Source organism: Lactuca virosa, chromosome 5 (assembly GCF_052849685.1).
Source record: "Lactuca virosa cultivar CGN04683 chromosome 5, Lactuca_virosa_CGN04683_v6, whole genome shotgun sequence".
In the NCBI taxonomy this organism is placed as follows: domain Eukaryota; kingdom Viridiplantae; phylum Streptophyta; class Magnoliopsida; order Asterales; family Asteraceae; genus Lactuca; species Lactuca virosa.
In genome coordinates this window covers 413197773-413224565 of record NC_136430.1, presented here as the reverse complement: position 1 = coordinate 413224565, position 26793 = coordinate 413197773, and the positions used below count along the sequence as shown (strand labels likewise).

Below are 26793 nucleotides of genomic sequence, written 5' to 3'. Positions count from 1 at the left end.
AAGGACCATATTGACATACTCTGAGAAGAGGTAACTCTTGTTCAAGAGTGATAGTCAAAATGGGAATATGGAAATGTTTCCATAAGTGGAAGTTATTCTTTAAATCTGTGTAAGATTAGAAAACTTAATGCAAGAAGGATGTTCAAAGGAATGTACTTTGAATATGAGACTTCGTTTCCATGGAATTACCATCCATTGGAATACTTTGTAATGTATGTTGCCAAGTCTCTGTGACTTTTGTGCATAGTCATTACAAGAGGATCAATGCATATAAGTTTAGAATCTAACAGATTTCAGTAAATGGAAAGAATTTGGTATTCTTACATTTATCATAAGGATTTGGAATTGTGAAATGAGCATCATTGAAATTTTGTCAATTGATCTATTTCACAAAGAAAGGACCATAGGCAAACATAGTGTGCATGTTTGGAGCATGGCATAACTGTTGTTTTAATTCAAGTATTAAGTTGATTAATCAGAACAATATACAATGAATAATGTGTAATCAATATGGTGATTAAATAAAAGGTGTTTTATTTATATTCATAAGTTCTGAGACCATATTGGATTCGATTATTCTTGTGTTTCACTTTGCATGTTTAGACTTCCCGGATAACTAGGTTATTCAAACTATCCACAGTCGATCATACTTGGGAAGTAGGTATTGAGGCAAGATTGTCATGAATCTAACTGTAGATTGTCTAGGTGTTTTAGACATAGCACAAGTTTGCTGCAGTGTTTATGAGTACTCCTGGAATAAGATTCGAGTATTGGATTAAACCCACGCTCATCTGAATCACTTCATGGATTTTATCACGAGTGATTGTGAGACGATAATATCTTATATTCTTGAAACCAAGACGTGTGAGTTGTAGTTTACAAGTCGGTTGCACATTGACATATGTAAACGTACCAGTAACTTGGTGTTATAAAACATATTGTTGTGTGTGATTTGATGAGTAAGTACAAGCAAGCATTTGAGTCGAAGTTATCCATTCCTTTTACCCTTAGAGGGATAAAAGCGATATCTGTGGGCCCCTCGATGATTTAGTGATGACAAACCTAAGTGCTTGGCCAAGACTGGACTGATTTGATTTGTTCAATTAGTCGGTCGTCATAAATCGGAAATCGGGAAACAACAGATGGACAGAGAAAATGATTATAATCCATGTCTCATGTCCATATGATATATAGAATGGAGGAATATATGATCCCTTATCTAATGGACGCGTCATTGACTAGGTCGGAGTTCGACAACGGCTTTTAAGAGCTACGATTGCTAGTCGGGATTTTGGAGTCGTACTTGCAATAATAGTTATTAAACTTATCCAAGTGGGATATTGTTGGATTAGGTGTCTAAGCCCATAACTATTATTGGTATGTACTTGACCCGAGAGTAGCATGGTCCATTTCGGGTTGCATATCACCAGGACAATTTGATAGGATGGACTTTTGAGAAAAGGTTATTTATGATTTATTAATATATTATAATTTCTAATATATTAATATGAAATCATATTATTTAATTAGTATTGATCAAGAATTAATTTGGAATTAATTTAGTGATCAAAAGAGACTAATTAAATATATGGGGATTGATTTGGTAAATCAATGATTCTTATAGTGTGGGACAATTGTTATTTAGGATGGGCTAAACCAATATGGTAGTCCATGGATAGTCCATGGAGGTTTAACCCATGGAGCCTAAGTAATATGAAAGGTCATGGGCATTAGGTTTTGCATGGATGTAACCCTAGACTTTGCCACACTATAAAAGGACTCCCTTGGCACCCAAAATCAACCACTAATGTTCTTGGAGTTCATAGGAGCCGATTTTGAAGCTAGAAACCTCTCTCTCAAGTTCTCCTTTGTCCTAGGTGTGTTGTGAACTGTTTAAGTCATCATACTTGGGGTGCTAAGTTCTTAAAGGCCAAAACTACAAGCTATAACAAAGAGGTAATTCTATAACTCACTTTTATGTTGATTATGTCAATTGTATGCAAGTTGTAGGCTTTATGCTTTGGAAACAATATTGCATGTATAATTAGAGAAAACATAGATCCAAAGCATTTAGGGTTGTATGTTGTGACATCCCCATTTTCTCGGCCAGAAAAGACCGATTTTGTTTATGCTTTTTAAAATAAAATCAGAGTAATCTTTCAAAAGGTGTTGCAGAATTTGTCCCCAAAATAAAATATGATAAAAATTTATCAAAGCATTTCTTTTAAAGAAATGTATTTTCATTGTATTATAAAACCTTGGGATGTCATGTTCCGATACAGATCAAAAGCATAAACAGTACCATATAGGCCTTACAACAGTTATTTATAACTACTGGCCTATAATCCAAAATCCATCGTCATCGTCCAACTATGCTCTTGTTCCACTACCTGTAATATAAAAGCTGAGTGGGTCAGGCTTGGGATCCTGGTGAGCATATAGGGTTTTCAACCCACAAATAATAAATTTATTTATTTCATCAACCAACAATAAATTTATTTATTATGTTTAAACATCAAACAATCAACCCAATTTCCCATCCCCATTATCTTATTTATTTTTAAAGATCTTAAGAATCATATGTCCTCCATTCATTCATTCCTAAGGATTATCCTAAGGAATAGGCACGAAGTCCGTCACTGCCCGAGATTCATACAACAGGCACTAAGTCCATAGCTGCTAAGGTAACCAAAGGAATAGGCACGAAGTCCATCGCTGCCCGAGATTTATACAACAAGCACTAAATCCATAGTTGCCAAGGTTCATCTATACGGTACTAAATCCATAGCTACCAATGTACATCTATACAGTACTAAATCCATAGCTACCGACGTACATCTATACCGTCTTTCATCCCTCATTATTTATCTACCCATGTTTTACCGAACATATTTGTAGATATAAAATACATATACAATTTAAAATATGTATACAACATTCATTCAACATCCATCTCAAATAAACAAACAATATATATTCACATAGCACGTATTTTATATAAAATACTTCATATCTATCTGTAAGATGAAAGTGACTATACACTCACTTGATAAGACGGTGGTTGGACAACACTTCGTCCCTAAAAACAATATTCTTCGATGAAACCGGGATGTTTTCTCAAAAACCAGGCTTCACGCGGGCAGAGTTTCGGCTCGAAAACTCTTTTTCTCGGGATCTTCGGGCTCTCCGGGACTTGCTTATGATGCTAGAATGATAACATAGGCTTGAGGGTAATTTTTTGCAGTATAGAAGAAAGTAGAAGGTAAGAGAATGAAATTTTGTAACATAATTTCGGATGGCATCGTGATCTATTTATAGTGCCCGAGGCTCAGAATTACGTTGGGCGTAAATATGGTGTACGCTGGGCATACTGCTCAGCGGTGCTCTACGCGGGGCGTAAGCCTTCGTACGCTGGGCGTAGGGTGATGTGTGCCATCATACGTGTCGATGGTACAAGATACGTTTCGCATGCGAGGAAGTAGGCAACGTGGCCAACTCCGGATCACACACACGAGTACGCTGGGCGTACTCTTGTACGCGGGGCGTACACAGATTTTCCAAACTTCAAAAATCCATATCTTTCGCATACGAGCTCCGTTTTTGACGATCTTTATATCCACGCGTAGGTGAGATCGTGCTCTACAACTTTCGTTTAGACTCCGTCGGCTAATTTTGAATTTATTTTTAAAGTTATATTTTTAACAGGTCGGGACAGGAAAAGTCCGTTAAAAATTCATAACTTCTTCATCCAACGTCCGTTTTCGTCTGTCTTTTTACCGTTGAACTACTATCAACAAGATCTTCGATTCTCGTTTAGGTTGTTTCAGCTAAAAATCACTCGATCTAAAATTCGAGTTTCGGGCTGCATACTGCTAAGCTGAAACTTAGAAAAATCATAACTTCCTCATACGAAGTCAGATTTGGGCGTTCTTTATATGCATGCTCTCGATTTAACGAACACTACGACTTTCGTTTAGATCGCTAAGGCTAAAAAGCACTTTATCGTAAATTCACTTTTTACGTCACACAGCGTCGTGTCGATTCTGTCGCGAAACTTTGACATGTCATAACTTCTTCATTATAACTCGGATTTCGGTATTCTTTATATCTCCGGAATCCTTGTTTCAACCACTACAAATTTCTTCATAGATATCGGTTTTATCTAATATTTATTTTTGACGCTTAATTTTATCCTTAATTATATTAATTAAGTTTAAAGCACATAATTCATTTTTATTACTTCAAAACGAGTTCCAATGGTTGACCTAGACTATTATATCATCATTAATGCTTAGCCCAGAAACACGGACGTTACATATGTGCACCATAGGATGTTGTAGTATACAAAACCCAACACAAACAACCAACATCTAGTCTTTAAGTCTCAAAGGGACCAGACTAAAATGCATCTTTCTCAACTTAATCCATTAAGTCCAAGCCTTCAACCTTAGAAGCTTTTTACTCATAATGGTCCATGAATGATGTAATCTTGTTGGATCTATACTTGAACTCTTCTTCTATACTCTTTGTCACCACCTTGCTCTTCAAGATTCAACCTTACAATGGAGAAATAAGCTCATAAATAATGTCAAGGCTAAAAAACAAGAGAGAGGAGGCTAGGGTTTCATAAGGAATGATATAAGATGATGGAGGCTGGTAATGAGAGGGTTTCCCATAAGTTAGAGCCCTTAAATAGGGCTCAAAACCGAAGATTTAGGGTTTTGATCTGCCTAGATTACGCCCAACGTAACTTAAATTACGCCCATCGTAATTCATTAAAACCCGTTACACCCAACGTAAATTTTAGGTACGCCCAGTGTAACCCAAAAGTTCCCGATTACCACTTCAACTTCAAACAACCATAACTTCTTTGTTTATATGCACGGAAAGGTATTGAAGAGCTTCACAATCCTATCTAATTACTTTTGATTTAAAACATACCAAACTAAAATCCTTATTCCATGAAAGAATTCTGAAACATCACTTTTACCATTTTACCCCTTTGACTCCATAACACAACCAAGGGCTTGGATCACATACTCAATATTATCAACATCCATTAAGATCTAAACCATATTCCATTGAAGCCCAAGGATTTTACTTGATCCGTTTATTTTCCATAATCTCGAAATAAGAAACTTCTCAAAACAGGATGTTACATATCATATGCCATATTAGAAGTATACTCATAAAACAAAACTTTTGGTAGTTTTTAAGATATTGAGCACACATGTAATCTTCAACAATGTTATTTGTGTGTGTGTTTTTTCCTAAAACTAAAAAATGCTCGTTGAGGGTTATCTAAGATTGAATTTCTCGAAACTTAAACATAAGATAGAAATTTCAATACATAAAGTAAACATATACGATGCTCAAAATCTATAAACATTCATCGATTATCTAACAAAGATGTTATTTTCTCATTCTTTCTAACGGTGGTGGTTATCCATCTATCCCTTACACCATATTAGCTTTTCACTCTTTATTCCCATTTAATCCCTCTCATCCCAAAATCTATAGAAAAGGTCATATTTCATATCCCTCAAATCCTTTACCATTTGCCGTTTGGTGCAAATAAATAAGCACAAAGTACAAGATGAAAGAAGAAGAAAATTGATATGGAAGCTCCATAAGCACATCCATGCAACTTGGCTGCTTGACGATTATTACTTAAAATCATTTTTAACAGTGTAAAACTGCTATTTTCGTCAATCTTATCATATTCCAGATTATAAGTATATATACTTATAAAACAAAACTTTTTGTAGTTTTTAAGATATTGAGCACACATATAATCTTTGGTAATGTTATTTGTATGTGTGTTTTTTTTCCTAAAACTAAAAAATGTTTGTTGAGGGTTATCTAAGAATGAATTTCTCGAAACTTAGACATACGATAAAATTTTCAATAAGTAAAGTAAGCATATACGATGCTCAAAATCTCTACACATTCATCCATTATCTAACAAAGAGGTTATTTCTCCCTCTTTCTAACAGTGGTGGTTATCCATCCATCCCTTTAGCTTTTCACTATTTATTTCCATTTAATGCCTCTCATCCCCTAATTTATAGAAATTGTCATCTTTACTATCCCTCAAATCCCTCACCGTTTGCCGTTTGGTGCAAATAAAGAAGCACAAAGTACAAGATGAAAGAAGAAGAAATTGATATGGAAGCTCCATAAGCACATCCATGCAACTTGGCTGCTTGACGATTATTACTTAAAATCATTTTAATTGTATAAAACTGTTATTTTCGTCAATCTTATCTTATTCCAAATTATAAGTATATGTACTCATAAAACAAAACTTGTTGTAGTTTTTAAGATATTAAGCACACATATAATCTTTAGTAATGTTATTTGTGTGTGTGTTTTTTTTTCTAAAACTAAAAATGTTCGTTGAGGGTTATCTAAGATTGAATTTCTCGAAACTTAGACATAAGATAGAAATTTCAGTACGTAAAGTAAACATATACGATGCTCAAAATCTATAAACATTCATCGATTATCTAACAAAGAGGTTATTTTCTCCCTCTTTTCAACGGTGGTATTTATCCATCCATCCCTTACACCATATTAGTTTTTCCCTCTTTATTCCTATTTAATCCCTCTCATCCTCAAATCTATAGAAATGGTCATCTTTCCTATCCCTCAGATCCCTCACCGTTTGCCATTTGGTGCAAATAAAGAAGCACAAAGTACAAGATGAAAGAAGAAGAAAATTGATAGGGAAGCTCCATAAGCACATCCTAAAGAGGGCTCAAAATTGATAGGGAAGCTCCATAAATGCCACTTTCCTTCATAGTAGGGAATTAATTACATCGTCATCTTGAAAGAAAGTATTTTTCCTTATTTGATAGAAAGCTTTTTTTTTTCATCCAGGATTCCAATTCTATCATACAATGTTGAACTAAACAGTGGAATGTGGTGGAATTGGATTCTTTTTCCCCCGAATTTCATTCCATTCCAGCGAACCAAACACATCCTGAGACATTCGTTGGAATTTTACACTTCAGCCCTCTTTTTTCCATCTCTTCCATAACTTAAGTTGTGTACTTTTAAATAACTTAAGTTAATAAAATTTAATCAATAACAATTATAAAGTTCAGATTTATCCTTTAGTTTGTATATTTTAACATATTTTGATTTTCTGTGTAAACGTATATATTAGACTTGATAAAGCTTGTTACCTATAACATAACATGAACTTAGAATTTTTATATAAACAAGACCTGACAAACGGACAACAAGTTGCGTCACTAATCATTTTTAGATGACAAAACTAATTCTATTAAAGATTGCATAAATCTTGGGGTCATAATATTATTACTATGCATAACTTGTTGGACTATATTAACGAGCTCCACAACATCTGGAGCAAAGAAGCCAAAAAAGAAAAAAAATCAAACGCGAATGGTATAAAAATATGTTGATTTTCCATGTACGCTTTCTTATGTTTTGACACTTTACATGAGATAATTTCTAAAGCAGTCTGACTCGCAGTGAAACCTCTGCTCCCCAAGCTCGCGAGAAAGGAAACCATTTTAGATTCACACATACATGTTTCCCTCTTACCCATCCAAAAATAAAAACGTCAAGTGGTCCAAGTGTTGACCTTTATTCCAACAGGTCAATCAAGAAGTTCTAATGTGTCTCTTTCTTGGTAGAAACCCTGACACACCGTCAAAAAGAACATCCTAACTATATCGTGTCAGTACTTGAATCCAGGGGCTCCCTACAATGTACTATATGTTCCCCAAATGAGTCCAAGTATGCATTGCGACAAACTGCACATATCTCATCAATCTGCAATAATAAAATCATGAGACGATATTAAGGATAACATAATACTCCACAAGCGACACATTATTGGCAATGGAAACATTGGCAGTGATACACAAACGTTTGATTCTATTAAATCATAACACCCCTTTCACGATGCCATTTCCTCTTTAACAAATTCTTGGCAGTTCCCAAATATAGTCCATCAATACCTTCAGAGTTTGTCAAACACAATTAGTGTAGGTGTGACATGACTAGTTTGGATATACATGGATCATGCCAACGGTTGCATATGTTATTCTAAATCAAATACAAACCTCTTAAAAATACACACCACATGCATGTTAATAATTGAATCTTGCATTATTAAACGTTAAATCATATTACATAAAAAGGTTGGTGAACAGTTTAGGATGATTTTCCCCCCTTTTCTTGTCATTGTTTTTTGTCATCTTCGTCGCTTTTTTAAGCTCGAAAAAAAATCATGTTTATAGTTTTAGTATTCATAAATTATTCAGCATCTTGTCTGTTTGACATCTTTGTTTCATTCATTTTTTTTTTTAAATTAAAATGGCAGCTGTAAAGCAAATCATGTCTCCCACATATTATTTTTGTTTAAATTTTGTGGCACAATATGAACAATATGATTTTTGTTATTTCGGTTTTGTTAACATGTTATTGTCGGTGCATTACTTTGTTTAATGGGCTTTTTAGAATCGAATGGATGCATGGTATCTTATTTGTATTCCCTTTAATGAAATAACAAAGAGTTTACTGTAGAAGTAATGAACTAATGATACAAAATTACAACACATAAAACATTTATATAAATTACTAGAATAAGGTTAAAAACACAAATTATCTGAGAAATCACTAAACATATAAATATACAGATATATGTTCATGTTGAATATGTGTATGTTCATATCTGCATATACATATTTATGTATGAACATATGTATGTTACGAACATATATGTATTCTTACTCAAATAACTTGGTTTCGTAAACACCAAAACTATTAAGTGTGTGATGATCTAAAGTTTTTGTACTAAGTATTTAAAGTATCAGAAACAACTACAGCTCGTACATAGACATTCAAGTATTACCCAATTTAATATAAATAGAAAGTATAAAAATCCATGTTAATATACACAAGCAAAATAACTGGTTTTTCTGTTAATATTACCGAAAATTAATAATTTTCGAAAATCTGGTCATTTACTAGATAAATTTTCGAAGTTGAGGGACTAAAATACAAATCAAAGTCAAGTTGAAGACAACTTACAAATAAATAAAGAAATCAAAAAAGACCGCAGCGATCACGTTCACGTGTAGATTCCAACCAGTAGCAGCTTCAGTTCAAGAACACGGAACACCCACTAGTATGTGCTTTTTCGAGAGTGATCCTGCACAAATTAAGATAAGTTCGCTACTGAATTCGAGTTTAATTTGTAGTTCGAGTCCCAAACTGACAACGAATTTAGTGAGTGTAGGAATGCGGGATTGATCCGATGTTGGTCCAACAAGATAGTTCAGTCCCCAAATCCAAACCCCAGAACCCTAAATCATCATTGTTTCCAAGGACTCTTCGAAATCGATTTTCCCCATCTAAATCACTCGATTTCTCCACCTGGTTTTCCGAAAACCTCTACAAAATCATCACAATTGCCTTCCTGATCGCCTCCGTCGCAGCCGTCTTCTTCCTTCGTAACATCAGCGACTCTGCCACCTTCTTCTGCTTCCAACAAGAAGTCAAACAAATCGAAACCATCATCCATTTCCCAAAAATCAATTACGATTCCATCCTACCCATCACTGATAAGACCACCCCTTATTCGAAATTCAGATCAGACCAATGGATCATCGTTTCGGTATCAGATTATCCATCAGATTCGCTTATGAAACTCCTAAAGATTAAAGGGTGGCAAGTTCTTGCTGTCGGAAACTCAAAAACTCCTAACGATTGGAGTCTCAAAGGTACCATCTTCTTATCCCTCGACGATCAAGCAAAATTAGGGTTTCGCGTTGTTGATTACTTGCCTTACGATTCATACGTTAGAAAAACTGTGGGGTATTTGTTTGCTATCCAACATGGTGCCAAGAAAATCTTCGACTTCGATGATAGAGGAGAACTGATTGATGATAACATCAACAAACATTTCGATATTGAATTAGGTCAAAACGCTAAAAAACAGATCATATTGCAATATAACCACGATAACCCAAATCGAACTGTTCTAAACCCTTACATCCATTTTGGCCAAAGATCCGTTTGGCCAAGAGGATTACCATTAGAGAATGTAGGTCAAATAGAACACGAAGAACACTACAACGAAGTCCTCAGTGGGAATCAATTCATCCAACAAGGGATTTCCAACGGTTTACCTGACATCGATTCAGTCTTCTACTTCACACGAAAACAAAATCAAGAACCATTCGATATCAAATTCGATGAACATGCACCAAAAGTTGCATTTCCTCAAGGAACAATGGTACCCGTGAATTCTTTCAACACAATCTTTCATTACTCTGCATTCTGGGGCTTAATGCTTCCTGTTTCAGTTAGTTCCATGGCTTCGGATGTGCTACGTGGCTATTGGGCACAACGCCTTTTGTGGGAAATTGGTGGTTATGTGGTTGTTTATCCTCCTACTGTTCATAGATCCGATAAATTCGAATCATACCCATTTGCAGAAGAGAAAGATCTTCATGTAAACGTGGGTGATTTGATCAAGTTCTTGATTTCTTGGAGATCAAACAAGACCGGTTTGTTTGAAAAGATTCTTGAGTTGAGTTACATGATGGGTAAAGAACGGTTTTGGAGTGAAAAAGATGTGAAATTTACGGTTGCATGGATTCAAGATTTGGTTTCTGTGGGTTATTTGCAGCCTCGTTTAATGGGACTTGAGTTGGATAAGTTGAAAGGAGTAGGTGTTGTTAATTATGGAGATAGGAAGGATTTTGTGCCTCAAAAGTTACCGAGTGTTTATCTTGGAGTTGAGGAAACGAGTACAGTAAATTATGAGATTGGGAATTTGGTAAGATGGAGAAAGAATTTTGGGAATGTTGTTCTTATAATGTTTTGTAATGGAGATGTTGAAAGGACAGCTTTGGAATGGAGATTGCTATATGGAAGGGTATTTAAGTCTGTAATTATTTTGGCAAATAAGAAGAATCGTGAGCTTGTTGTTGAAGAAGGTCACTTGGATCATTTATACAAGTAAGTTCCTATTTCTGTCCTTTTCCCATCAAGATAAATGAACTTTAGAAAATAACAAAGGGCAAAGTTGGGACTTTTGAGAATGTTTAATCCTTTTGGCTAGTATAGTGTATAAATTTTGAAAGATTGAGCTCATACTGTCTTGCATTTTAAAGAGTGATATGGTAAACGGATTCACCAAGGCAAGGGTATTTTAGACATTTGGGCTTGTAACAAATTAGTTTGTTTTTATGTGTGTGGCAGGCAACTTCCAAGATTGTTTGATAGATTTGAGAGTGCAGAAGGGTTTTTGTTTGTACAGGATGATACGATTCTTAATTACTGGAACTTGGTCCAAGCAGACAAGAATAAGCTCTGGATAACAGACAAGGTACTGAGAATTACTATGTTCGACTTTATTTTATAATAGTGTTTGACTATTAGTCAGATGTCTATAGTACCCTTTAAATGACATTGGACAACCCCTAATATGGCTTGTTGAGAATTATTAATTTGAGAAAGAAATTGATTCGACAGATTATTTACCTGATTTCCGACTGAAAAAAAAAGTGATTTGACCAATTTATTCCTTATGTCCGGTTAAAAATAGAAAGTAATATGACCGATTTACCCTTGATGTTTGATCAAAAAAGAAAGTGATATTTACCGATTTGACTATTTTACCCTATCTTTTTTGCTAAAGCAAGAAAGTGATATTACCGATTTACCTTTTGTGTTGGATCACAAAAGAAGGTCGAGAAAGAAAGTGATGCGACCCATTTACCCCTTATGTTAGTTGCAAAAAGAAAGTGATTTGACGGATTTACCCTTTTGTTTGTGTAGGTATCAAGATCTTGGAGCACCGTTCCATACGATGGCAACAAGGATTTTCACGGAAAACAAGCGGAGATGGTGAAGGAAGTTGTGAGCTCAATGCCGGCTCATTTGCAGGTCAGTTACAAGGACCACACGGTCAACCACGAATCGACCCTCACTGTTTGCGGTTCAGAGGTGTTCTATATCCCTCGAAGGCTCGTGGTTGACTTCATTGACCTCGTAAACCTTGTGGGTGATCTCGATATCCACCAGAAAGTCGCGATTCCGATGATGTTTATAGCAATGGATTCCCCCCGGAATTTCGATTCTGTGTTTAAGAAGATGGTATACAGGAAGAAACCACCTAAAGACATTTCCATCAGTTTTTATTCTCCGGAAGCACCTGCGGTTCACCCGGTGGTGGTCTCGAATGAGGAAGACTTTATAAAGCTCATTAGAGTCATGGCAGCAGGTGATCCGATGTTACTGGACTTGGTTTGAACAAACATTGCATAGGGTGTTGTACACTTGGCTACGATTTTTGTACCATTCTTTATGTAGATTGTCATTGTTTTTTTATAGATTCTTGATAGATGGATGTTTATTTGTGTTTTTTTTAAAGTGAAGAAAGAGGTGGAGTTGGAATGCAGTAAAATCTGTTAAAAGTCCCTTTACTATTGTCTAACCTTCAACTCAGTATGGGTAAAAAAACCATCTGTAAACTATATATACAGAGTTTTTAAAAAAAAAACGACTTAACAAGAACATCAAAAGCTACATATTTTTAATCTATCATTTATCCAGATTAAAAGCATGTAAGAAGGAAAAATGGAGTTTCAACACGTTGCAAGCCATAGTTGACCATAAAAGTCTATACGTAAACCACATTCCAAAATTTAAAGCCAAGCCAACCAACCCTTTTACAAAGCTTAGAGAAAACTCCAAATCCTTAGGCAACAGATTGCCATGGATTTGGTAAATATAGCTCTGGGAAAAGAAATTACATAACAAAAAAACAAAAAGAAAGAACAAGTAATAAAGATGCTTAGGAAACCTTTTGGTTGAAAGTTAATCCACATCCATATCAAGAATGGCTTCATTGAGGATTTTCTGAAGCTCTTTCACTCTTTGTCTTGACAATGCAATACAATCCTGCACCCATTCCAAACCAAATTCCCTCAATATCATTCATTAATAGCAATGTACTTTCATTTATTATTATTACATAATGTCAACCAAACAAGACAATTCTTATTGCTATATTTTATAAAAGTGCATTGCTATTTCTTGGTATTTGAAAAGTAAAGTTGTGGGCTGACCTGGAGCACGGACTCGTAGGCAAGAGCGGGACCACCTGGCTTGTAAAGAGACACGAGTTGACAAGATGTGTCCAATACGATTGTGATCAATGTATCCATGATGGATTCTTCCTCAGCCGTTGGATCAGCCAAGATGTAGTTCTTGTGAAGTATGCAAGTTAATGCAAAAGGAATGCTTCTCAATTTAAGCTTTCTCTTCTCCTCATTCACGGGTTTGTTTTTTGGCTTCTCTCCATTTTCCTTGGAAACAACCACAATTCTTCCATCGTCATTCAACGACACCACCGGAATTTGCACTGCAACATCAATGTAATGGAATCGAATCTTAACTAGCATCACAAAAGTTTGACCTACATGTTGACTTTTTATTTTAATTCAATAGAACTAGTATTTCATTGTTTTCAGCTATCCTTTCCTTCATTTTTTCCAATTAGGCAGTTGCTTATGGTTATTGATTCAGTGGCACACTAATATACGACCATGGCTATAAAAATATACCCCAAAGTCGACTAACATGAATACAGGAAATCAGAAATGTCAAAACCACTTACAATGGGAGAAAGCAGCAGCTGCAGCAAGTAGGGCAGCATCAAATAGTGCACCATCAGCATCCAAACAGTATATATCCTGAAAAAGCAACATCATTTCATACAAATTTAATTTAGGAATTCATCTGAAAGAGCATGAGTGTAGTGATTAGTGAAATTTTTAGATGATGAATACCAGGTATGCCATCCAAGCAGCTTTGCCACTGACCAATGACAACTCTTTTAGATCAATCATCCCAGAACTGTAATAAACAAAGTATAATGACTTAATCACTATTCACTACAGTAAATAGTAAAGTAAAATTACTTTTCTGTATTTTGCCCTATTCTAATATTTCTTTAAAGAATAGAATAACAATTAGCACCTAGTCACCTACAACAACCGGTAACATTGTCACCTCAAAGAATTTACAAAGAAAGCAAATATGGTCTATCATTCTGAAAGATACAATTCCCATGCCTCATTGACTACGGGGTCCATGTAAATCTCAAAAAAGGTAACATGCAACCGTTTTCAAATGTTAAAAGTTATTGAATATAAGAAATAAGATCGAAAGCTTGCCTAATGATAGTGTCAGATAGCTGTTTGGACGCAACAGGTGCAGCTTCAGCAGGCCTGCCAGGCCTAACAATAGGAGAACAAATTGGAGGCATGTGGAAATCTATGGCTGGAACAAAAGGATACAACATCAGATACAAGAGGGACAATGTGATTAGAACAATGAAGCAAAAGAATGGCAGATATAAAGTGTGTAGTCAAACCTACACAGCCTTCATCAGGTGCTTCCTTTGAAGGTGTCATAACTTCCATTTTAATGGCAGCTAACATAGTCTGTAAGAACAACATGCGAGAAGATTATGCATCTACTTTGAGTTGATAATGGTGTATATAGAATAACAATAAAAGGATTCGTTAAGTGTGTGAAACAGGGTTTACAGTGCAGCCTATCTTTGCTAGTGCTGATCCATCTGCAGATGCCACTGCCCCTAAATTACAAGAGGGAAATCGAAGTATCAGTGTTGAATGGTAAAGAAGCATATAACTGTATATACAAATTGAATAAGAACATCGAAAGTTGGTAAAATTAGACTAACCTAAAGCCAATGACGTTTCTCTGGCTTTACCAAGTGACCTGGCATCGGGCCTTACGGACTCGAGCAAATGGCGCTCGTGAAATCGTAGAGGAAAAAGTCTTCTGAAAGCATCAACCTCCATCTCTGATGACAAGTCCGTCGCGCCATTCGCAGAACCCACCATTTTCCTCTCTCTTGTACAATTAAAATGCAAAAGAACAAAATTAGCAACTTATTCACATATGATTCCAATGAAGTACATGTATTGAAAATCCTAGAACCAAGATTACAAGGAAATCAAAGGCAATCCGTCCACATTGAAGTACAAAACGAACAGATAATTTCACGTAATTAAGAAGACATGAAGAACTGATAGGTTTAAGGGATACATACAAGAAGAAAAGCAGGGAAAATCAAACCTAGAAGAAGGATCGATCAGCGAAAACAAAGGTTGCTAAATGTGAAAGAGCTTAAACTGGCCTGTTTCTCCACGGTCGGACAAGGTATATTTCTCCGCGGTCGAACAAGGTATGAGAAGGGGAGAACGAACAAAAGTGTTTTGGTAGTCTGGGTGTCAGCCGATGTTCAAAATAGGGCGGGTTTGTTGGAGTGGCCCAACAAGCTTTCCGGGTCGGGTGTATTGAGGTTTGGATGTTTTATGATGAATTGATGGGTATTTTTATTTTATCTTATATTTTGCAAGTTGTAAAAATCAAAATCAGTTCAGGTGGTTGATTATGTGATACCTAAGCCCTAGCCCGTTGTTATTGAGTAGGATTATGTTATTAGCCAAATAAATCGAATTTGATAAAACTCAGTCATATAGGAGTCAAAATTAATATAAAGTTTCATTTTATATAATACCTTAATTTGACTTTGTTACCTTTTTTCTACTTGCAACTCCGCCTATATGTAGGGATGCTCTCCAAACCCATCGGAACTAGACCAATTATAATCGGTATAAGCTAAATTGGTTCGAGTATCAATTATTAATATAAGCCTAAAACGAGTTTCGAGTATAGTGGGTCCGGATGAAACGGGTAAAGAGAATCGGACCCGGAAGTTTAAAGTTGAAAAGCTGAAAAACTTTCAACTTTGATACTCCGACTTCAAAGGACTGTAAGGGCAAATAGAATCGTGAGCGGGTAAGTCGTGGGATAGGGCGGTACCGGGGTAGTGCCGAAAAACCATACCTTAGAATAACGGGTTGAGTGGGTTACCTCATTTATTTGATTGCAATGGGTTCGTGAACCCACCATTTAATTTCTTCATTTAATGTCTCTTTCTTTTGATTGTCACTTTGACTTGACACAAAAGAAAAAGATTTTCTATATTTTATTTTGTTTTGGCATAGTGAAAAGTAAATGTGATAATTCAATCGAAAGAAGAATTGATTTCATGCCATTTTTTTGTATTTGATGCATCCGTGAGTCTTTTTTTTAATATAATTTTGTCTAAATTTATGAGATAATACTCACACTTTTTTCTGTTTTAAATTAGCATAACTTTATTTTTAAATCAAAAAATGTTATGTTTTATTTTATATTATAAATTTTAATTTAATTAAATAAAAAATAATGATATGACAAGTGAGTTGAGTGAGTTGGGAAAGATAATGTTTTCATATGTTATGGGTTAGAAAAGATAGAAAATAGAAGAGATAGAAAAGCTAGGTGGTGTCAGTTGAGTGGGTTGGGAGGGAAGGGTTCCCTTCTCCCTAACTCATTCAATATGGAACCAAAAATGATGAAATTATAGCCTAAATTGAAGTACAAACTATAAACTACATACTGAAAAAGATCTCATGTAAATCTGACTTCAAATACACCTTATAAATATAAACACTTACCTGCGTAGTTAGGAAGGAGGAGTCATTCTCTCCCAACTTACTTAACTCACTTTCACATCAACTTTTCTCTCTCCTCTTTCTTGCAACACTCCCAACCTACAACACATGAAAATTCTATCATTCACAATCCACTCAACCCACTTAATTTTTTGTTTTAAATTAAATACACACTAATTAAAACCCTTCAAAATTAATTAACAAAAACGTTAAAACATACAAAAGCAATTCACAAATTAATTAAAAACATACTAAATTAGTTTGGTACAAGTCCTAAAGCAAGAAAGACAACTACTTAATGCACAAGGATGAGAGAGAGAGAGAGAGAGAAATAAAGAAAGAAAGAATGAATGAACGAGATAGAGGGGAGGAGGAGGAGGAGGAAGCGGGTTCACAAACCCGTTGCAGCACAATAACACTCTAACCGACTGATCCCACTTGCTCACGATATCATAGACCGATGGTATTGCCCTAAATTGATCATCTTCCTGCAACTAAAAATAGATAGGAAATAAAGATATCAAACTAGGGGTGAGCATTTTGATCGAATGAACTGGTTCTTGGACACTTTGGACCGAATCGGTTGAGGCCGGTCCAGGTCCAGGTTTTCCGGTTTTTGCATCTGTTGGACTGGTATAACTTTAGGTGCATATGGTACAATTCGTTGAAGCCTACCGAAAGTTAGTTTATCTATTACAATTGTAGGGGTGAGTATTTAGACCGAATCGGAACGGACCGACTCTTGGACCGGATCGGTTTTGCAAAAATTAGTGGGCCTTGAACTTTCCTGTTGAAGCCGGTCCAAAGGCCCAAATGCTCACCCTTATATTAAACCACTAAGTACCAAAAAAATCGGTTTTTCAGATTTTGGGTTTTTCGGTTCTAAACCCATTTTACCCGGTTTCATCCTACCCATTTTGATATTTTCGGGTTTTTTCAGTTTCAGACTCACTTTACCCAATCTCGTACTTGGAACCGTACTGAAAGCAGTTGCTATACACCGGTCCCGTTTCTTGTTATACTATATTCCATTTTCTGGTTTCCGGTTCCGCGTCTTAGGTTAGGACTCGTTTTCACCCCTATATTAAGACTTAAAGTTCCGAATGTTTCAATTCAATTTAAATGTTTTTTAAATCTGTTTTAGGATTTTCCCACGAGTTCTTTTTTAGATAGTTTTTAAAAGAGAAAATTCATTAAAGCGTTTCCTTTTTATCGTACTTTAGATTTTTATATTGTTTTTTTTTTGCCGAAAAAATAGTTATCACCTTGACTTATTTCCTTTTAATGTTATAATGTAACTTTCTGGTTACCGTTGCTTAGTTGACAGACATGATGGGTTTATGAGTTGACGTTTAAGATGATATATATATATATATATATATATATATATATATATATATATATATATATATATATATATATATATATATATATATATATATATATATAAAAGTGTTTTCTTGCTAGTTGGTAAAAATGGAGAAGTGTTTTTTTAGTAGTTAGTTTGATCTAAAAGATAAGAAAACTTAAAGGGATGTGACTCGGACTCATAACATCTATCTCATACAAGCACTTAACGAGTAAGAAATGATTGTTTGACCATTCATTTTTTGCTGTCGGCCAAACATATTTGCTACGTAATATATTTTCTACTAATTTTTAGCTCGGCAACAAATTGTATGGTTTTGTTTGATACAAATTTAACAATGCTAGTATCTTTATGTCATAGTTACATCACAAATGCCTTTTGTTGATTTTTTTCGAGACAATGATTATAAAATCTTTTGATTTCTTCAATCAGTTATCAAACATAAAAAATTTAAACAAATTTTTGTTAGGTTAAAGTTGATGTTTCAAATAAAAAATTGCATAGAAAAAGGAAATGGTAAAGTACACCATCTAATTGGTCCAACCTAATCTCTCCCATGTGGAATGTCGATCACAGAACACTAGCAATATTTTAAACATACAAGTTTAAACGTTGGATCTCGTATGTGGAATTTTATACCTTAATCACTAGTTTCATATCACGTGGAGTAAAGAGTTGCATAATAAGATTGGGTTTATCAAACTGAGTGGCTCTTGACAAACTATGATGTTGTTGGTATGGCATAGTCTAAACTAAAAAGTCTTTCACTACACAAACTTCTTTTATTAGGGTGGACGGAGTGGACAGCTGGGGAAAAGGGGTGGAGGTGTCGTCAGTACTTTGAAGCCCACGGTTCTGCCTCATTGAGCAGGTTAAGAATGGTGGTAGTTAGGAGCTTTACTAAACGGTTGAACTCTTTATCTCTCAAACTTAGATAGTTGTACTTTATGTTTAAAGACTTTATCAAAATAGGTTTGTATGTTTTTAACTAGTTTGTAAAATACTTTTGTATGTTTTTAATATTTTATGAATTAAATTTTTAAGAATTTAATAAATTTGTATTTATTTAAAAAAAAGAAGAAGAAGAAGAAGTGGGATTGGAATGGATGAGAAATATAGGATGGGGGATGTTATAGGATGGAGGGATGGAGGGAAATGAAAGTGAAAAGTTGATATGAAAAATAAGTTATGATGAGTAGGAAAGATAGACTATCTCCACCTTTAGAACCGGTTCAAGCCCGTTTAATTTGTAATCTAAATTGGACATAACTTAGTTAAACCGGTTCGGTCCATTTTGTTTCCATTTTCCTTACATTTTAATAATATAATTTATTTTGCATGTTCTTTATCAAATATGGTTCATTTTAGTTTATTTGAACTTTGTTTTATTTTTATTTAGGCTATTTGTTAACCTTTATTATTATTGTATGTTATGTTTATATGTATTTTTTACTTGTATAAATATTTTAAGCCCTAAGGTTCAATGAAAAAGTTATACAAAATTGAATTTACAAATTTGTTTTAGAGAATGTTAACAATTGAAAATACTTTGCTTAATTGATATTTTGAACCTTGAACATTATTCATGAAATTCTGAATCTTAACCCTTAAGGTTTTATTGGAGACTCTGATCAATACCGTCATCACTATTTGTCACCATTACATGTACCTATCTATTATCACCATTGACCTTGCTTTGCTCTATCATATAAAGTTGCTTAATAGAGGATAAATCCCAATGCATCAAATTTTAGATAAAGTTAGAGAGTATAATAAGAATGAGGTGGAGCATATATGATATATTTTATCATGAAAAACACCATGTCTAGTCTATGATATGAACCGCATGACAAGAAAAAAATGACAATAACTTGTGGTGCTCCTCTCTCTCTTACTCTTCCTCCCTCTTTCCATCTCTCTCTTATTTCTCTCCTCTCTCTTCATTGCAAAATTGATATACCATGCCTAGTGTATGGTTTTGTTAGTAGCAAAATGAGGTGTAGTGTGGTAATAGTGGCACACCACATCCTTCACTCTAATATATTTAAATTTTTTAATATTTTATAGTTTTTAAATAATTTATTATGATAAATTAATAACGTATTTAATTATTACTTCAGAAAAAAGGGTCCGCACCAGACCAAATGGATCATACCCAAACCGGACAGGCTTTCTTCTGGACCTGTTCAAGATCGGTCCTACCTAAATGTAACAACTGGTGATTAATTACTATTTTATAACTGATCACATTACTGGAGCCAGAAAAAAAAAATAACAGTAATTTTTTAATCAGGGATTAAAAAGTACGTTTCAGTAATAGATTGTTACGTTTGCAATAGTTGTATCATTTTGGACATTATATAATGCAATAATTTCGAAACCACCAATCAACCAGGAGCTTCAACTTCTTTGGCATGGCGCCCTTTTCGTTATTCTTTGCCAATAACCCCGGGACGATGAAGCAATTATCGATCTACAAATGGCAAATGCAGATGCAATAGAAAAAATTCATGGAACCAAAAACAGAGGGAAATTGAAACGAAAACAATGCATGGCCATCCGGTTTTTCCCTTAATTTCAACATCTTTCTCAACGAGACTCCCTTCCCTATCATCATCATCCATTCCTCTCTAAAACGAAATGCCTTCTTCATATCTCCATTTCTCTGCAACCATAATTCCTTAAAATCGATTACTTATTTACTTTTTCCTTTCAATTTCATATCCGTCTCTCCAAAATTCGTTTTTGGAGCCAATTATTATAGCGTCAAATCCCAGGTACGTTGTCGCTGATTAATCTTCCCTCTGATAGTACTTGATTTGTCTCTCCGTTATTAATTGTATTGCGAGTTTATATTGTTATTATTGTGATCTAATTTAGATTTCTCAGTATCATGATCTTAACCTCCATTTAGAATCTCTCTAATTCTTAAGATCATCTTCTAAATGAATTAATTTTCAGAGCATAGAATATGATTTTAGGGATGATTACATGTTTGCTTAAGCCGATTTTGATTCTCTCAAATTTTTAGTGACGATTGTTCTAATCTAACCCTCCTTTCTCAAAATCTTACATATAGAGACAACACAGTGGGAATTTTGATGGTATTTTCTTCCGTCATCATTTGAAGAAATTTAAAGCACCATGGCTACTGCAAAAGCTCTTGAACCTGCATTCCAGGGAGTTGGTTCTAAACCGTATCCTTACCCGACATCAATTTCTTTTATCATCATCATCTACTTTCAAGAACATTAGAAATTCAGTCGTTATATGCATGTATGATTCGTTTGCATTTATTGTTAGTTTTTCACTTAACACCTTGTAGAGGGCTTGAGATATGGAGAATTGAAAACTTTCAACCAGTTCCTTTGCCAAAATCAGATTATGGTAGATTCTACATGGGTGATGCATACGTTGTTTTACGGGTTTGCTCATAACCTTTCACAATTTCTATTTCAGTTATAAAATTTTATTGTTTTAATCATTCATACATTTGCAGACTTCTAATGGAAGAGGAGGTGCTTATGGGTACGACATTCACTTCTGGTTGGGAAAAGATACAAGCAATGTATAACAACATCCTATATCCCAAATTAAATAACACTTTCTTATTATTTTTTTTTTTAAAGTTCAATTCAAATTAACTAAATGTGATAATCAGGATGAAGCTGGAACAGCTGCAATAAAAACAGTTGAGCTTGATGCAATTCTTGGTGGACGTGCAGTGCAACATAGAGAGATTCAAAGTCATGAATCTGATAAATTTTTGTCATATTTCAAACCATGTATTGTGCCACTTGAAGGTGGTGTTGCAACTGGATTCAAGAAACCTGAAGAAATGGAATTTGAAACAAGATTGTATATATGCAAAGGGAAAAGAGTTGTTCATGTGAAACAGATTCAATTCTCTCGATCTTTGTTGAATCATGATGATGTGTTTATCTTGGATACTAAAGAGAAGATCTTTCAATTCAATGGAGCAAACTCAAATATTCAAGAAAGAGCTAAAGCTTTAGAGGTTATTCAGTATTTGAAGGACACTTATCATGAGGGAACATGCAATGTTGCAATTGTTGGTATGGGATTATACATTTATAGCATATGATTAGATTTACATTTGTCACCTTTTTTTTATTTTTGTTCTTATAAATCATTTCAGATGATGGAAAACTACAAGCGGAAGGGGATTCGGGTGAATTCTGGGTTATCTTTGGAGGGTTTGCTCCTATTGGCAAGAAGGTTCTTGGTGAAGATGATATAGTTCTAGACAGGACACCTGGCAAACTTTATAAGTACGAATTTCCTTTTGGTTTTCTTTAATCTTTATCTGACAAATTATCTTAACATAATTCTAAATTTGTTTTTTTTTTTTTTTTTTTGTAGCATTGGTGGATCAGAGGTGAAGGATGAAATTACAGGATTTACGAAATCGACCCTGGAAAACGACAAATGCTATCTAATGGACTGTGGGGCCGAGGTTTTTGTGTGGGTTGGTAGAGCAACACAAGTTGATGGTAGAAAAGCTGCCATGCAGGGTGCTGAGGTAGGGTTTGGTTAATTACATTTTTACCCTTTGACTGATTCTCACCATTAAGGTCCATTTGTAGGAGTATATCACTGCTCATGGTCGACCAAAATCCACCCTTGTAACCCGATTAATTCAAGGTTATGAGACGGTTGCATTCAAGACTAATTTTGAGTCATGGCCATCAGCAGCTGCACCTCAAGCAGAGAATAGAGGAAAAGTAACAGGTAATAACAACCAACTTTCATTCATCATTTGTATTTTGGATGATTATTAAGCTATAATTGGGGTTTGGATTGTAGCGCTGCTGAAGCAACAAGGTGTTGGCCCAAAAGGAAAAGACAAAAATGCTCCGGTAGCCGAGGAAGTACCTCCTCTGCTTAAATCAGGCGGAAAACTTGAGGTGTGGACTATCGACGGCGGTGCTAAAAAGCCGGTTGCTCATGAGGACTTCGGTAAATTCTACAGTGGCGATTGCTACATTGTCCTTTACAGTTACCATACTGGAGAAAAGAAGGAAGAATTCTATCTTTGCTATTGGATCGGAAAGGATAGCACAGAGGTAAATCAAACAAACAAAATCGTCTATCTAAATCAACTAAACGATTGAGCGATTGCGTTTTAACTCTTAGTCGATGTGTATTAATCAACAGGAGGATCAGAATACAGCTGCTAAATTGACTACATCGATGTTCAATTCACTGAAGGCGAGACCTGTTCAAGGTCGTATCTATCAAGAGAAAGAACCACCACAATTTATCGCTATTTTCCAGCCGATGGTTGTTTTCAAGGTACGATCGTAAAACATTCATTTGATTTGCGAATCTAATCCCTTTTCTTCTGGTATGGAGTTTGACGATATATGATGATATGAATTTAGGGCGGATTGAGTTCTAGCTATAAAAGCTCCATTGCAGACCAAACTGACGAAACCTACAGTCCAGATTCTAATTTTATTATCCGGATATTGGGAACTGCAGTGCATAATAATAAAGCTGTTCAAGTTGATTTTGTATGCTATTTCATCCTCTTGTAGTGAACAATATGGATATGATAATAATTCTGGTGTTCATTAGGGAGTTTTTCAATATGTGTTTTCCTAGGTGCCGGAATCTTTGAATTCATATGAATGCTTTGTTATACAATCTGGTTCCCATGTATATATCTGGCAAGGAACTCAGAGTACTTTTGAACAGCAAGAATGGGCAGCTAAAATTGCAGATTTTTTGAAGGTATCATTTATTCATACAACAATTAATGTGAAAAAAAAGAAAGAATTCAATAATCAATACTTTATGTTATGTTATCTTTGATCAGCATGGGGTAAAAGCAAAATTCCAAAATGAAGGAACAGAAAGCTCAACTTTCTGGCTTGGATTTGGAGGGAAACAAAGTTTCACTAGCACCAAAGTATCACTGGAGACTTCTAGAGATCCTCATTTGTTTGCATTCTCACTCATTAAAGGTTTCATTTTCACAAACATATAATAATACCACTTTAGTTTTACTTTTTTTCTTTTAAATATTCAATCTCTCTAACTAGTTTTTTTGTTACTATTTTTGCTGTGCTTTGTGGATTTCCAGGAAAGTTTGAGGTGGGTATGATACATTTTGCTCATTCCACTTATATATTTGCATCACAAATGTCTAAAACAACTTTTTTTTTTTTTTTATTAATTAAGATTGAAGAAGTTTACAACTTTGATCAAGATGACCTGTTGCCAGAGGATATCTTGATATTAGATACACATGCTGAGGTGTTCGTTTGGGCTGGTCAAGCGGTTGACTCAAGGGAGAAGAAAAATGCTCTTGACCTTGGCCAGGTAATAACAGAACAAGTTGTACCACGTTTGACATGCATTGAAAAGTGATGGATATTATTTCATTTTTGCATAAACAATTTACTTTTTTTTTTTTTTGATGAATTTGATTTCAGAAATACATAGAATGGGCTGGATCTCTTGATGGACTGTCACCACATGTGCCACTATACAAAGTAATGGAGGGAAATGAACCTTGTTTCTTCACAACATATTTCTCATGGGATCCTGCTAAACCATTAGTATGCTCCTCTCCTACATTACATATACTTAATACCTATATCCATAAACCCATTTTAATTAATATTTACATGTTAATTTGGATTGTATGTGCTTTTGAATGCAACTAGATTCATGGGAACTCATTCGAGAAGAAGATTTCAATACTGTTTGGGGCAGGCCATGCTGGAGAGGTAATTAGTAAATAACACCCCTATAAAACCAAACCAAACCGATTAGTTTGTATTGTTTAGTGATTTTATTATTAATATAGGGAAATCAAGGTGGTGGGCACACTCAAAGGGCTTCAGCCCTGGCGGCATTGAACTCGGCTTTTCAACCAGGAGGAGGAGGAGGAGGTGGTGGTGGTGGTGGTTCGGTAAAAGGATCGAGTGGGGGAGGGGGATCACAGAGAAGAGCTGCAGTTGCTGCATTATCAGGTGTTCTTACTGATGTGCCTGTTAACGAACCCTCTCCTGAAGCCTCACCCGGTATTTTCAGTTTATTTTTTATTTATTTATTATTTTTAAATCCATTTAATAACAGCAATGGTTGTTTGTTGAAAATACAGAAGCACCTGAACCTGAGCCTGAAGCCCCTGCAGAACCTGAACCGGTTCCTGAAGAAGATGATTCAGAACCAAAGGTAGAAATCGAGGAGGACGAAAATGGTATTTTATCTAGTCCGTCCACTTTCACCTATGACCAAGTCAGGGTTAAGTCCGAGAACCCCGTTCCTGGAATCGACCTTAAGAGACGAGAGGTTACTTACTTACTTCCTTACTTACTTTTCAAATTTTAACTGTCCTCACATAGGACTAAACTGGACAGTACTGTCCAGTCTTGTTCATGTCATGTCCTGTCAGTGTGGACATGACATGACATGACATGAGCTTTTATTGTGCATAATGATTTATGATGATGTTTCAGGCTTATCTTTCTGTGGAAGAATTTGAGTCTGTGCTGGGGATGACAAAAGCGGATTTCTATAAATTGCCGAAATGGAAGCAAGACGTGACAAAGAAAAAAGTTGAGCTATTCTAGAAAATAAATAAGTCCTGAGGTTGAAACCAAGTAATAAAGACTAAAGACCACCTTTTTTCTAAATATATCAATCAATAATGATTAATTATTTACAGTTTGTTTTGGCACACACGATCATAGGTGTTTTCGTGATCGTTTGTGGTATATTATGATGATTATAGCGAATATTTAGTATCGGTTTTTGTTATTTCATGTGTGATTAAAGAGTGTAGTTATACACTGAAAATGTAACACCTCAAATTGTATTACATAATGGATAAAGGTTTATTTAATGTCGTAATTCCATGTTTTCTTATTTTGTTCAAGCCTAGTCTTTATTAGATATATACTACAGAGAATGCATGCCAATTGCCATGTATCCTAATCACACCTTTGAAAGTCTCTTGTTATCATCTATAAATTTTGTTGAAAGAACCAAAGAAATTATTGTGTTGCTCAGACAAATGAGAACCACAAACTAACTTCATTGTAATCATCTGAAAACACAAATAAGAAACTGTTACAGTTGATAAAAAGGATTCGCAAGTAACCATAATTTTCAAAATTAACTTCTTAGACAGTATCCTGCAATGCAATCAAGCTACAAAATTACACCAAACTTTGACAAAAATAAGATTCAGATTCAGAAACAACGCAAGGAAGTTGTGGAAACCTGTGGAATGGATCGATGACATTAAGAAGGGGTAGGGATTTACACAAAGAGATGTGGTATGTTTGTATCCTGTAGCCTGTAGGTGGGGTGGGATACTAATTGATTCAGAGGGATTGTAGTAGAAATAACAAACAGGCTGCAAATGAGAAAATCAAACCCACATGTGGAAGAAAGCCAAACTACAATCTTAGGTCTCGTTTGATAGTTGCTAAATGAAAAAAGTGTTGACTGAGACAGGTCTGTCTGAGTAATAAATTCTGACTGAGTAAGAAACTATGTTGTTTGATTGTAAATTTGACAAAATATGTTGACCGATGAGAATGATAATTTTACCTTGCTGCTCTATATAGTGATGAATGAAGTTGGTGAATAATAACAAAAAACATACGGATTGTCATACAAATGTAGGCTATGAGGACCCATATCAAATACAACCTTATTTGAAAGCTGCTCAGTCTAAAATAAAGGCTAATATTTAGTCCATGAACCAACAATTTTCTGAAAAATTTAGTTTAACTACACAAATAATCCTCCTAATTCATAGGAAATAATATAAAACTGGATCAATAAGGATCTTCA

General features: G+C 35.0%; 3 protein-coding genes across 4 annotated transcripts; 2 read left to right on the top strand and 1 right to left on the bottom strand.

The window, feature by feature from the left end:
• Positions 1–9085: 9085 nt before the first annotated feature.
• LOC145111943 (putative glycosyltransferase STELLO1) lies at positions 9086–12454 on the top strand. The gene is made up of 3 exons (XM_079048178.1): positions 9086–11004; positions 11248–11374; positions 11827–12454. The coding sequence occupies exons 1-3, from the start codon at positions 9296–9298 to the stop codon at positions 12298–12300; spliced, it is 2310 nt and encodes a 769-aa protein (XP_078904304.1). The 5' UTR covers positions 9086–9295; the 3' UTR covers positions 12301–12454.
• A 187-nt stretch (positions 12455–12641) lies between these two features.
• On the bottom strand, positions 12642–15297 carry LOC145111944 (3'-5'-exoribonuclease family protein). Of its 2 annotated transcripts, none has more exons than XM_079048180.1 (9): positions 15134–15297; positions 14762–14934; positions 14604–14653; positions 14429–14498; positions 14229–14334; positions 13842–13908; positions 13670–13745; positions 13119–13414; positions 12642–12951 (listed from the first exon to the last, which is right to left on the bottom strand). In XM_079048180.1, the coding sequence occupies exons 2-9, from the start codon at positions 14922–14924 to the stop codon at positions 12868–12870; spliced, it is 912 nt and encodes a 303-aa protein (XP_078904306.1). In that variant the 5' UTR covers positions 14925–14934; positions 15134–15297; the 3' UTR covers positions 12642–12867. The 2 variants fall into 2 exon arrangements, with proteins under 2 accessions (XP_078904306.1, XP_078904305.1); XM_079048179.1 differs by having other exon boundaries at positions 15160–15297.
• Positions 15298–20347: 5050 nt separating this feature from the next.
• LOC145111940 (villin-3-like) lies at positions 20348–25851 on the top strand. Its single transcript, XM_079048176.1, has 20 exons — positions 20348–20732; positions 21035–21152; positions 21281–21380; positions 21455–21523; positions 21617–22031; positions 22115–22247; positions 22339–22498; positions 22563–22707; positions 22783–23042; positions 23134–23271; positions 23361–23492; positions 23584–23712; positions 23798–23945; positions 24065–24075; positions 24163–24303; positions 24417–24542; positions 24651–24713; positions 24794–25010; positions 25091–25281; positions 25449–25851. The coding sequence occupies exons 2-20, from the start codon at positions 21100–21102 to the stop codon at positions 25560–25562; spliced, it is 2745 nt and encodes a 914-aa protein (XP_078904302.1). The 5' UTR covers positions 20348–20732; positions 21035–21099; the 3' UTR covers positions 25563–25851.
• The last annotated feature ends 942 nt before the right edge of the window (positions 25852–26793 follow it).